General features: G+C 36.1%; 2 protein-coding genes across 2 annotated transcripts; both read right to left on the minus strand.

The window, feature by feature from the left end:
• Window positions 1–3,885: 3,885 nt before the first annotated feature.
• On the minus strand, window positions 3,886–6,727 carry LOC144344896 (tyrosine-protein kinase receptor Tie-1-like). The gene is made up of 5 exons (XM_085504009.1): window positions 6,442–6,727; window positions 5,334–5,465; window positions 4,140–4,289; window positions 4,022–4,039; window positions 3,886–3,923 (listed from the first exon to the last, which is right to left on the minus strand). Exons 1-5 carry the CDS (start codon window positions 6,725–6,727, stop codon window positions 3,886–3,888), a joined length of 624 nt encoding a protein of 207 aa, XP_085360135.1.
• A 552-nt stretch (window positions 6,728–7,279) lies between these two features.
• LOC146738986 (uncharacterized) lies at window positions 7,280–10,882 on the minus strand. Its single transcript, XM_085504010.1, has 3 exons — window positions 10,810–10,882; window positions 8,385–8,678; window positions 7,280–7,329 (listed from the first exon to the last, which is right to left on the minus strand). Exons 1-3 carry the CDS (start codon window positions 10,862–10,864, stop codon window positions 7,280–7,282), a joined length of 399 nt encoding a protein of 132 aa, XP_085360136.1. The 5' UTR covers window positions 10,865–10,882.
• Between the last annotated feature and the right edge of the window lie 1,992 nt (window positions 10,883–12,874).

A 12,874-nucleotide genomic window follows, 5' to 3' on the forward strand; every position in this document is an offset into this window, starting at 1 on the left:
TGCCCTCATTTCAGCGGCAAAACCGGTGCCGTGCGAGGATGGGCCCCATAGGAACTTCACTGTTGCCGGTAAAGTTGAAAAAACAGACTGTGTAGATGCCCTCCGATCAGCGGGGGAGACCGAAATATAACGGTACCCCCACTATCAGGCCCTTTGCTTGGTATTCCGGTATGAGAACCGGTACCCGAGCGCAAGGACTTATCATTCATGTCAATGCACAACTGACTCACACCCATGCCGGTAGCACTTGCCGCGCGACTTTTTCACGAACGAGCGACGCGGTCAGTCTCGGCTATTTTGACATACTGCTGGAACGACTCCCAGGCTTCCGAACCCCAGCGATTACAAATGTTCTCTGGGCAGACACCCGAACCCCAAACGCACATGAAACAACGATATCACTTTGTATGCGGATTCCATTCCAGCAATTGCTGTGTACACTGAGTACAAATCCGCCTCGTAAACTGAGCAGATAATACCGGCGGTGAGCCTCTGGCGTTGCCTGTGCATCTATCCATTTCTAAATACATTAAAAATAAAAGACGACATGCTTGAGGGAAAAACGAATTACAGTTGTAAAAGGTGTCGCCATGAAGTCAACATGTGATTACGTAGTGGCGCCGGATTTTAATTTCTTTGTTGTTGAAAGCATAACACACAAAGGAGAAAACGACACGAGGGTAAAAAGACAAGAAAAACTTATCCTACCAGCTAGAATGTCGGATGCTGCGGCTGCGGCGACGACCCACGCTAGAAACCCGGACAGGAAAAAGCAACAGAGCCAGGCAGAGCCGCTCAGAATCATTTCCGGTCGAGACGGAGAAAAATGAAGAGTGACTGACGGCTACCCATGGCGCTGCCATGTGGCCTCGGTCACGTGGGTTTATGACGTAAGGGGTAAAAGAATCTTGAGGTCATGGGGCTTCCCCTGACCTAGATTCTATCTCTCCGTCTCCGGCAGAATCGCTGATTAATGCCCACAGTTCAAAATAGTCATTTTGACTGACCGGAGTCTATGGTGGGTAATTAAACGTAGTGAATTTCTTCTGGGTCTTAGGCCTGTTGCCATCCATCTTCTGGCCACCTCTGCTGGGTCAAAATCCGCAATGGGTGGTCCATCTGATGATATCCTAATTTAATGTTCCAGGGATTCTGCATTTCTACATTAGATTTTCGAAAATGTCTTGGCCCAATGACCTTAAAATTTTCTATTACCGCTATCTTGATCTGGAGGTCCCAACTCGGCAGCAGATGCACCGGCAGGCTGTATTGTATCGTAAAAATTCTGAAATTTCGACCCCTCTACAAATTCGGACACCTAATTATTTGCCGGATTTCAGTATTTTATTGTCCTCCAAATTTTCGACTTCACTAAAAATTGCTGACTTATTCTTATTCAAAAATTGCGAACAGTTTTGCCCCCCCCTCAAGAAAATGATGTAAGCGTCCAAATGGGACTTTCCCCAAAGGTGTGAATCCGAGTTTCACAACTGTATTGCGTAGCAGCAAATGATCATAGTTGCAAAATTTGGTCATGCTGCGTTTCACAATTGTTGATTATTACGTACAAACAATAAATTCGTTGAATTGTTATGAAATGCAAAGAAAATTTAACTTCATTTAGTTTCATCTAAGCGAACGATTCCGGTCGCATATAAACGCTCGATGCTGTCTGGTATCCGCCATGTTCTTTCTCTTAGGTCAGACTTGTTGACTTGCTTTTAAATCAAAAAAATTGTTGTTTTCAAAAAATAAACTGAGCATTTGAAGAATAATTTAACATTGATTACAGTGATAACTGCTCATTGTCGAAACGAAGCTTACCCATGCGCACCGTTATTCACGCTAGTCTAGTAGACTGACTGACTTGCATAGGCGTCAATAACTACGGTAAAACTTACTAAATTTTTGGCGTCAGGAATTATTGAAATGTCCGAAAAATGATGCCAAAATACACCTTGAAAGTCCCATTTTATTTTTTTTAAATCTAATTTTATTTTTTTAATCTAAACAAATTTAAGGCAGAATCTGGTCCCTCAAATAAGGACATGTGAGCTTTGATTATAATCGGATATATTGCACTGGGTCGGGAGATACAAACTGTCCGAGTTGCTAAACTTCCATGTATCTTTTGTACCTGTACTTTGAACATTCGCAAGTTTTCCTAGGTGGTGTGAGACAGCTTTGTTCGTAACCGGACGAACTCCATTTAATTCAATGAAGCAAACAACTGTCAATGCTAAAATTTATTGAAGACAAGCAAATAATTTCCATGAAAAATAAATCACAGAGAGAGGTAACTTGATACATTAACAACTCTTTTGACCTATTAGTTTTGTGCTGACCTCTTCTCCGCCGGCTTGATGTTTTGTTTTTCTTGTCATAATACATACTGATTGATGACTTTGTTTTGATTTTGAGTTGTTTAGCCTACAACTCAGCCACGATCTTTGCTTTTACCGTTAACATGGGGAAGTTTACATCAATTTGACGGACATTCCATTTTTTAAAAACTAACGAAGCATACTGTCTATTATCCCCATTTTTTTTTATTTGCCAATTTCTATTCTGAAAAATTCGACCGTTCGAAAATGCACCTTAATTTTGTACTCTAAAAACATGTAAGATTTTCAACACAAATTATTTAAAACCTGTCGAAGTTTTAGGATTTCTGCGGAGTTTCAACACTATCGTTCGACACTGATTCACTATTTTGTACATGGCTCGGACTTGCAAAATACGCTGCGATCATACGTCGTTTCATGACTAGTTTCGTTCATAACAAATATGGCGAATAACGTAATACGCATGTGCACAGTGTTGAATTGTGGGAAAAACTGCGCCACCAAGAGCTGACAAGCTGTACAGTCTGTTTTATATTACGGAATGTTTAGTCGCCGGCCATATTATTTTTAGTTTGCCAATTGGCGACCTACATATTTTTTTGAATCGCCATTTATTTTATTTAATCGTCATGGCGACCAAAATGGTCGCAATCTGGAGGGCTGCTGTTACATTTCATTAGTAGTTGCCCTAAAACCAGATTGGGCTTTTTTGCACTGTTATATAGTTGCCCTACACTTGTGTAGGCTTTTTCCTTCCGTCTTGGAGGCTTGCTCTGGGACAACTTAGTTAAACATTCGCATTCATGTTTTCTGTATCATTTGCACAGGTGGTTTTGTCCCCCTTATGCTAAATAAATAGTTTTTGAATCTTACTCAAGAGTCTTGTGTCATAAATAGAACAATAACACAAAAGTATATCAAGTGTTAATCTGCATGTGCTCTCACCAATCATTATAAAATGGCTTTTATCAAATTTAAAAGTCCGACTAATTGGAGACAAATTCACCTATTACAGAATTTTACAAAAAATGATAAGTATTTGGAAATTATTAGTTATGGTGAATTACTTTAAGTGTTTTGCTAATTACATATCAAATTCGCAAATGATTTTCTGAGATCTATAATTTTGAAAATTATTGACTGGAAATTTAAGCACCAGAATGAATACACAAGTAACAGAATCTCTGATAAGCTGAAAATTTACTCAGTGTAAAATGAGAAAGGGATTTTAACATGTGCATATATTTCAACGCATATAGCAGTGACATTATTTGGTATCAAAATCCCTCTAGAATTATTCATTTTAGTAATAAATTTAGTAATATATTAGCCAACATTTTTTACTACAATAAATTCAAACAAAAAAAGTAATTTAAAATAATACGCATAAAACACATTTTAGCAGTGATTTCCATAGACCACAAAAATAGACAAAACATGCATTAACATCTAAACGTGTATATGATGCAAGACATGAACATCCATATGGATCAGAAACATCTTATTACACTATGACAACCATCAGTACTGCTAGGTGTATTTATTCACCATTCACCTTACCTGTATTGCAATCTAATCCTGTATATGATGCAAGACATGAACATCCATATGGATCAGAAACACATCATTACACCATGACAACCATTAGTACTGCTTGGTGTATTTATTCAACTTACCTTCACTGCAATCTAATCCTGTATATGATGCAACACATGAACATCCATATGAATCAGAAACACACATTATTACACTATGACAACCATCAGTACTGCTAGGTGTATTTATTCAACTTACCTGTATTGCAATCTAATCCTGTATATGATGCAACACATGAACATCCATATGGATCAGCAACACAAAACATCCTTGTTCGACAACCATCTTTATTTCTAGGTGAACATACTCGTTCACAATTTTTTCCCCATGTCCCTCTATTTTGGCAACCTATAATATGTAATTTAAAAGAATTAAATGTATATATTTAACACAAATAATGTCATATCTGTTGTGTAAATCATGTGTGTATCACTTGCATCTTTACTCATCTATCAGTATATAAATATATAGTCACATAATTTCAATGTTTCCAAATCACATGGATAGTTTGATGCCATAAGTTACAGCGGGCAGTAATTGTGTGGTTTATGCACTGGGTATTTGCATCTTACTATATTAGGAAATGCAAATTCCAAATATGGAATGATTACGTGTGTAAACATCCTGTAATAATAAAAACAAACTCCTCAGACCCCACACAAAAAATTTTTCTAAATCTGTTCTAAACATTTTGGATTTTGACATTCTCATGATGTATCCTTGGAAGGAAAAGATGTATATTAATAAGGTTATTATGAGGATACCACAAAGTATGCACACAGACAGTATGCAATCGCCTGACTTCTACTGCACACCGGTTGATACTCTTGATATACTGTCTTCATGCATACTTTGCTGTATCATCGAAATAACCTCATATTATGTCTTACCAGATGCACTTGAAATACCATACCATAGGTAGTTTATTTGCAAACTACTAGTATTGGTGAGTAGTCAGCAATGGCCTCTGCACGATAAAAAAACGACCACAATATTTGAACTAAGCTTAGTCTAATAGATTTCCAAATTTTGGATTTAGATTCACAACCATAAAAAAACAAACTAAAACAAAGAAGTCATTCAAACATTTTGATAGCTGATTTGCATAATTGTTGGTAGATCGAATTTTCATTTTTCATTTTCATTTACACTCATCAAGGCAGATGGAAGAAATCACCCACATCTATCCAGACAACAGACACAACTATATAGCTAAGTGGATCTACTGTCTGTCGAGCTAAAAATGACAAAAATATTCGCTAAAAATACAGAAATGAAATGAATAGATGCCTGGATGGATGCATTGAACTCATAGCATCAAGTTTCTGTTTTAAACTAGGTCCAACAAAATATTTTCCGTATAACTTCATTACATGGTGTCATTTCTTTTACCTGTATTACAGTCATCTCCTTTAAATCCTGGTGGACATATACATTCTCCAGTGTCTGCATTACATATACCTCCATTATAACATGTAGGACAGTTATCTAGACATGTATCACCATATTTACCATTAGGACAACCTTTAATAATTGGAACAAAAAACAAAAGTAATGCTATTTTGCAACCTAAACTTTGCATGAAGGAACAACATCCAGTGTTAGGATAAATAAACTAACATTAGAGATAATAACAATTAACTCATGGAATATGAACTAGCGGTTCATTGCTACAATTAACCACTCTTCATGATGGCACACTTCTAGGAGCTGTTTTGTGCAGATGTTCCCTGTGTCAAGTCAGTCCAATTTCTGCCACCTTAACTTAAACAGTTCTGAGCCTTGTTGTTTTGATGCATCCAGACTTTTCTTTGCCAGGTAGAGTCCATCCCAGAGCTACTTACAAGATATAGTTTTGTTTCATTCTGAGCATGTGTCCAAGTCATCCAATGCGGCAGCATTTCATTTCAGCTACAACACTATTGCAGCCAGATTTTCCATACAGAGCACTGTTTGAGATTGTATTTGGCCAAAAGATTGATAAACTTTATTGAGACATCTATTGTGAAAGGCTTTGAGTTGTTTCACGTCACTTTAGATCACTCACTAGTGTCAAACAGTAGGACAAATTTGATATATAGTTGAATCTTCATCCTAAGGTTGTACTGTTACGACTTCTAGATGAGCTGTTTACAGTAGTGAATGTTCCCTTGCCAAGCCTTGCCGTTCGTTTGTGCTCTGTTGTTACGGATCAATCTTCATAGGTATGTAAAGTCTTTTACATAGACCAGTGAATCATCTCGCACGTAATGCATGTGCATAAATACTGTAAAATCTGTATCAGAAGATGCAGCTTCTATTGTACGAAGCAGCAGAGAATGCAGCTTCTTTTAGAGCATCTATACATATGAGAAATGGTGAATTGTTGGTTCTGTTTGGTTCTTAACTGTTCAAAAAAAATTGATCTGACTTCTATTGAAGATGAGGTTTGAAATACAGATTTTAAGTAGGAAATTCACAATGAAAACAGTGTACCATATGTAAAACAAAATGAACTTACGCCTAACAATATGTCTCATGAAACCATTTAATCCGTCTTGTCGTTGTTGTTGAGTAGTATAACATTCATAAATTCCAGCATCTGATGGTTTAGCTGATGTAATAGTAATACTACTTTGTCCATTCCATGTTTCTATATCCACACCATTATGTTTCCATTTCAATTGTGATTCTGTTATTGATGTTGAATTTATGGTCATTGTCAGTTTTACTTCATCTCCCCAACTCACGGTCTTGGTTTGATTCTCTGGGTGTATTTCAGCTATGAAAACATTGAGAAGAAACATAATTAATGATCTGAGCACACATGTGTCATTATATACCTGTTACATACTGAAAATCAGAGGTTTATTATTTAGAGTCTGAAAAAGGAAAGGGGTAAGAAGACTGACGCCTTTTATGCTTAAAGGTTCAATTCAGTCACCCTAGTTGCTTGTTTCTTAGAGGTGTGGCTACACTAATGAGTACTGTTATTCTCTTGTGTAGCAAGTGTTTACAACACATCATTATTTAAAAGCTGATAACACTAACCCCAGTAGTATTAATGTATGTGTATAGCGATTCATTCAGGTTTGGTTCCATAGAGCATGAACCTATGCAACATGTACATAATAACCGAATGTCATCATTTGTTTTCCTATACATTGGTGAGTTTGAACACAAGACAGGAAACTATACTCATGATATTGCTCATATATGTACGACGGGATAAACATGGAAAAATTGCACCATAGCAGCCCTGAATGCAAACTATACGAGGTGTGAATATTTTAGCGAGTATAAAAAGACTCTCCTTTCGGTCTTGCACGTTTTGAGTGACTATTATGAGTTTGCCACTTTCATAAAATAGCTACAATGGCATAAGTTAAATGAATTTGTACTGAGCCACCTGTAACAAAATTGATCAAATTTGTCATCATCGTAAACTCTAGGGATCATGTGATCAGTCTAATTAACATCCATTTCCTTTTAGTTATTTACTGTAGCTTCATTCAACAAAATATCAAATTATTAATTGTCATATGCAATATAGAATCCATAAATTGAAGTAAACATGATATTTACCACAGTGATATTAGCAAGAAAATAATCCCTATACATATACTCTACTTGGTCCTTTAAGTTACAAAATTAAAATGTAACAAGAACTATCTTTGCAAATGTTCTTATATCAGACTTGAACAGTTATCAAAACAAATATTGAGCACAAATGACTAAGTCAAAATGTATCATCACATTAATTTAATGTGATGAAATACATTACTTTAATCCTGACTTCAGCAATCATGTAAGTTTTCAGATAGAAAACTAAGTATTCAATTATTGTACCCAGAAACCCTGTGCAAAAGCAATTATAACACATTTTTTCACAGCTTTTCGAAGAAAAATGTTAGGGTCCCAAGTAAATTAGATTTATATTTGTATATTAATTATGAATTTAAAATATCAAAAATTAAATGGCTTAAATTAAATTCATGGAACATCAACATATTTTTTAGTGTAAAATGTATTAAAAATCAACATACATACTACTATTTTACTGTTTGTATTGACACATCTGTGTCACTAACAAGTGTTACTAACAGTAATATACACCTGGTCTACCTGTTCCTTTAGGTAAGTTGAGCTGTATTGTATAGCCAAATCTGCTGTTATGGTTTGATCTACTCACCTTGTGATGCTACTTGTACTGTTTGTATTAACACATCTGAAGTATTACAGTAATAAACACCTGGTATACCTGTACCTGTAGGTAAGTTGAGCTGTATTGTATAGACATATCTGCTGTTATAGTTTGATCTACTCACCTTGTGATGCTACTTGTACTGTTTGTATTGACACATCTGAAGTATTACAGTAATATACACCTAGTATACCTGCACCTGTAGGTAAGTTGAGCTGTATTGTATAGCCATATCTGCTGTTATGGGTTGATCTACTCACCTTGTGATGCTACTTGTACTGTTTGTATCGACACATCTGTAGTATTACAGTAATATACACCTGGTCTACCTGCACCTTCAGGTAAATAAAGTCGTCTCGTAAAACCGAATAAGGATTCTTCTGTATACCCATTTGGTAATTCATCTCCTGTACCTGTATTTATTACTCTACCATATGTAAATGATGTACCAACAGTACTTTGAGCATCACCAGCAGAGTATCCACCAATGAAGTATCCTCCAGTCAAACTTGGCAATGCTTTTGCAGTGAAGAATGTTATATCTTGGTATGCAACTGCAAAAAATAACAATAAAAACGTTTAATGAATGCTTAAATTATACATGTAATGCAAGTAAATATTAATATGAATAAATTTGATTTGCACATTTTTACAACTGTGAATGCAATGTTCAACAGACACTCTATTAAATGTTTCAACACATACGTTTGGATCCACCTGTACTTTATACCAAGTAACAATCCCAGTAAAGGTTTTCAAGGAGAAGTCAATACTAACATTTTTAACAAAAAAAAATGACGACCATATTTGCTAAAATTACTGAATTGAAAGATATTGTCAAAAAACATATTTAAATTTAATAGAGGTCCACCTAAGGCAATATATACCGAATATCGACCCAATAGGAGTTGAAGTTTTCAAGAAAAAGTGAAAAAAAAATTCCAAAAATATTCATTTAATATAGAAAATTAAAGATATCGTCACAAAATGATCACATTTCATAGAGGTCAATCCAAGAAACATATGTATCAAGTATCAAGGCAATAGAGTTAACGGTTTACAAGAAAAAGTCACAGGATGATGACAACCTACAATCACCTACGATACATGTATACCAACCACTCCACTAACTGTTCTACAAAGAAAGTTAAATTCAATTTGTTGGAACTTGGCATGTGCCAAGAATGGTATGGTTCTATTTCAGCTCATGCAAGAGCATTCAGATGATGCAAGCACATTTATGTTACCCTATTTGTATGTCTACATAATATAATTTCATTGCGAGATAGTCAAATAAACATTGAAAAGAGTCGTTATTGAATACTGCATTCAATATTGAGAAATACTGGCGTCCCATAATACCAATTTTTGATTTGTTCATTTAAGCTTTGGATGTTTTTTTTCGTATTCAAGCACTTCTTCAAGTCAACACAGCGGTAAAAAGTAATCAGAGCCTGGTTCATACTCAACGCATCTAACCATTGTATACTGTAAAATACTTTATTTTTGATAGAATTAATTTTCGCTGAAAAGAGTTTTGGGGTGTTTTGTATGAAATTTATTTTCACTGATTTTTGACGAGTTGAATGTAAATATAGGTAAAAGGGTATATTCATTGGATTTTATTTTCACTAAATCATTCCTTCAGCAAAAATAGCGAAAATTAATTCCAAAAAGGAAAATGCTCAAATAAAAAATCAAATACAGCCAGTATTGAATACTGCCCTCTATTTTGAAATAATACAAACACCCCATAATACCAGTTCACTTCAATTTACGTTTTCAGTATGTTTTTTTTTGTTTCTAAAGTTATGTAAGTTCTAAGTTCATTGAAGGAGAAAAAAAAACTGGTTATTTCAGCCATGGTTCGGGTGGGGCTGGGACACAAAATAAAGCATTTATACATTTGATTCGCCGGGAAGATTGGATACTGAAAGATAAGCATTTTTCGCGTTTATTTTAAATCATTATATTGTGACTATCTGAGTATTATGGGAAACAACCCATATACTCATGTTTCTATTTAATTCAAATGAGAACAGTCCCTAAAAAAATGTTGTCCAGGAACTGTGGCCTAAGAGACGACGGCACATTTATAGCTACAATCAAGCTACAATACATTGCAAGATTCAAATAAAAAAATATGTTTGAAAACAAATCACCTCAACCGTGGTGTTATACACCCAGCTGAGTTCCCGGACAGAACGATATACCGATATTTTACTTTCGAGCCGACGGTAATAATTGCAGTAGGCGGGTCCATAAGAGAACATCCTGGTTGTTGTTAGAAGTTGTCTAGTGTTACACTGATCACTCACAAGCATAATCCCTGGTAAAGACACAGAGTACGTTTACTTTTTTACGATTTTTTTGCGGCGGTAATGCTATCCTGGAGGGCGAAGTAGGTACCGTTACTCGATTTTGTCATCACCTCTTTATTGATGATGTTGAATAAAAGACTTTATATATGCTATCATCGAACTAAAAACACAAAAAATCAATCGTACTGCGTAGTTCCAAGGCGGAAGTACCGAACATAAAATCGAAAGCACAGTTTACTTGAACCCAAATTAAGTACACGGCTCTTCGCAGTTTACAGACCTAACGGGCCGTTTAACACTAATACATGACACAACATATACGCACAACTCGGTCCTGAGTGCCATCAAGTTAAAATAAACGTACCTGAAACTGAAATTTTCAGAACGACGAAAAATAGAAGTGGCAGCCTCATAGTCATTGCTGTCGTCCGCGTCCGATAGATAAGTTTAATTTGCATAAAATCACGTGATATCGAAAGTTTTGCTCCAGTTTCCCTGAGTTTCCGTGTATTTTCTGAATACACCGGAAGCCTGAGTCACTGATTTATTTATATACCTTCGGTTTCTATGTTCGTTTTACCATGTGGCTCAACAGACAAACACTACGGTGTAATAAAAATGATATTGAAGATGAACATCACTTCCTCATAATATGCCCAGTATATAGTAAAGAGAGGGTCATTTTATACGATGAAGCTGAACAGATTAATCCTGACTTTACTAATCTCATAAATTCATAAAAATAATGTCAAATAATAACTTAACAATTCCTCTGGCACAATATCTGAAATACAGCTTTGTTATTAGACAGCAGAACCTACTTAGTCATTGACTTTTTTTATACCTATTATGTGTTCAATGGGACAGGGTTCTTGTTTTTATATTTAGTTTATAGTTTTTTGTTTGTGTTTCATTTTATTTTATTATATATTTCCGTTACTAACTTCAATTTAGTCTGTTCTTGGTTGTCTTTTAAACTATTAGCCATTGTAATTTGATTAATTTTTATCTGTAATTTTTGTTGTTGTTGTAACCTTTAACCTCCTTCAGTAGGTTGTTATGAGTTAATAAATTGTTGTTGTTCGTTGGTGATTATTATTACGGAATCACTGCGTGTTATGCCGGGGAGGGGGCATTCGATTTGGCGCATAGGGACCCATGCTTGAATCTCAGATAACAATATTTTATTGTCTCAAACACGTCAAACACGACATTTTTGCTAAAAGAAATAACGCATTTCAGTAGTCATTAAATATCAAAAACAACCCCTATCAATTTTGAACGTTAGGTATGATACAGAGTTCACCCGGAGATTTCACGACGGGTTTGCCGGGAAGCCTGATTCAAAAATAAATTTAGATATTGGCGTTGCGTCTTATTACATTGGTACCACAAATACCTATAACTATTTTAATAAACCTAAACACATACGTGTTATTATTATATTATTATTATATTATATCAGGTGCAGTCAACGAGTAAATTTGCAAAAATGTTTGGTATTTATGTTTGATCAACAGTAACCTAACATTATTAAGGCTTAATTTAGTTTGGATGGGAGAGGTCAATCTGTTCGCAACTCCCCTCCCTCTCAACCAAATTAAATTGCCCTCCCACTGTTTTTGTTCCCCGCTGCTTTCTCCCCACTCGGTTTTGCTCTCACCCCCTCTCCCCACTCAGTTTTTGTTCCCCATTGCCCTCTCCCTGCTCATTTTTGTTTTGCCTGTCCTCTGGACGCGCAGTTGTATCTACTCTCTCGCACCCAGTTCATACCGTCTTGCGTATAACCCCTCCGGCAATAAGCGCAATATACGAACCGTGACACCAGTAACAGTGCTAAAAACTTGCCAAAAAGGGTATGCATATAGGAAAACCCAGGAAGGATTAATTTAATCAGATTGCCCTCTCCAAAATACTAACGTGCACTGGACTGCAAAAAACAGGCATTGTTTGCGACGATTGCCATCGGTGGTGGCGTTCAGTTAAATTGATCACGTGCTAAGTGCCACAAATGGAACGGCACAGTCTGCCTCGGGCGGATATTATCCTGCAGTTTGCGCCATTGGACTACTCCCCTTTGGCCAGTCTAAACATTCCTCCCCTTTGGCAATTTGGTTGTTGATGCCCGCGGAAAATTCTGCATTTTGCCCTTTCCCGCTCAATCTAAAAATGGAACTTGCCTGCCCTCTGAATAAAAATTTTCTCCTACTGGAATTCCCCTATGAAAAACCCTATTTTTAATGCCCTGAAGATGTTTTATTTTGCCTGCCCGCTGAAAATCCCTTGCGAACACATTTTTTCACGAACAGCTCCGTTGACTGCACCTGTTATATTAGTATAGACGTGACTACCTGTTCAAAAACCGCTCTTATGCGCGTTTTGTGTTACAGCATGTACAGTAGTCAGTACGTCTCAAATTGCTTCATTAT

The sequence above is a fragment of the Saccoglossus kowalevskii genome, chromosome 9 (genome assembly GCF_978046115.1).
Source record: "Saccoglossus kowalevskii chromosome 9, keSacKowa6.1, whole genome shotgun sequence".
Classification (NCBI taxonomy): domain Eukaryota; kingdom Metazoa; phylum Hemichordata; class Enteropneusta; family Harrimaniidae; genus Saccoglossus; species Saccoglossus kowalevskii.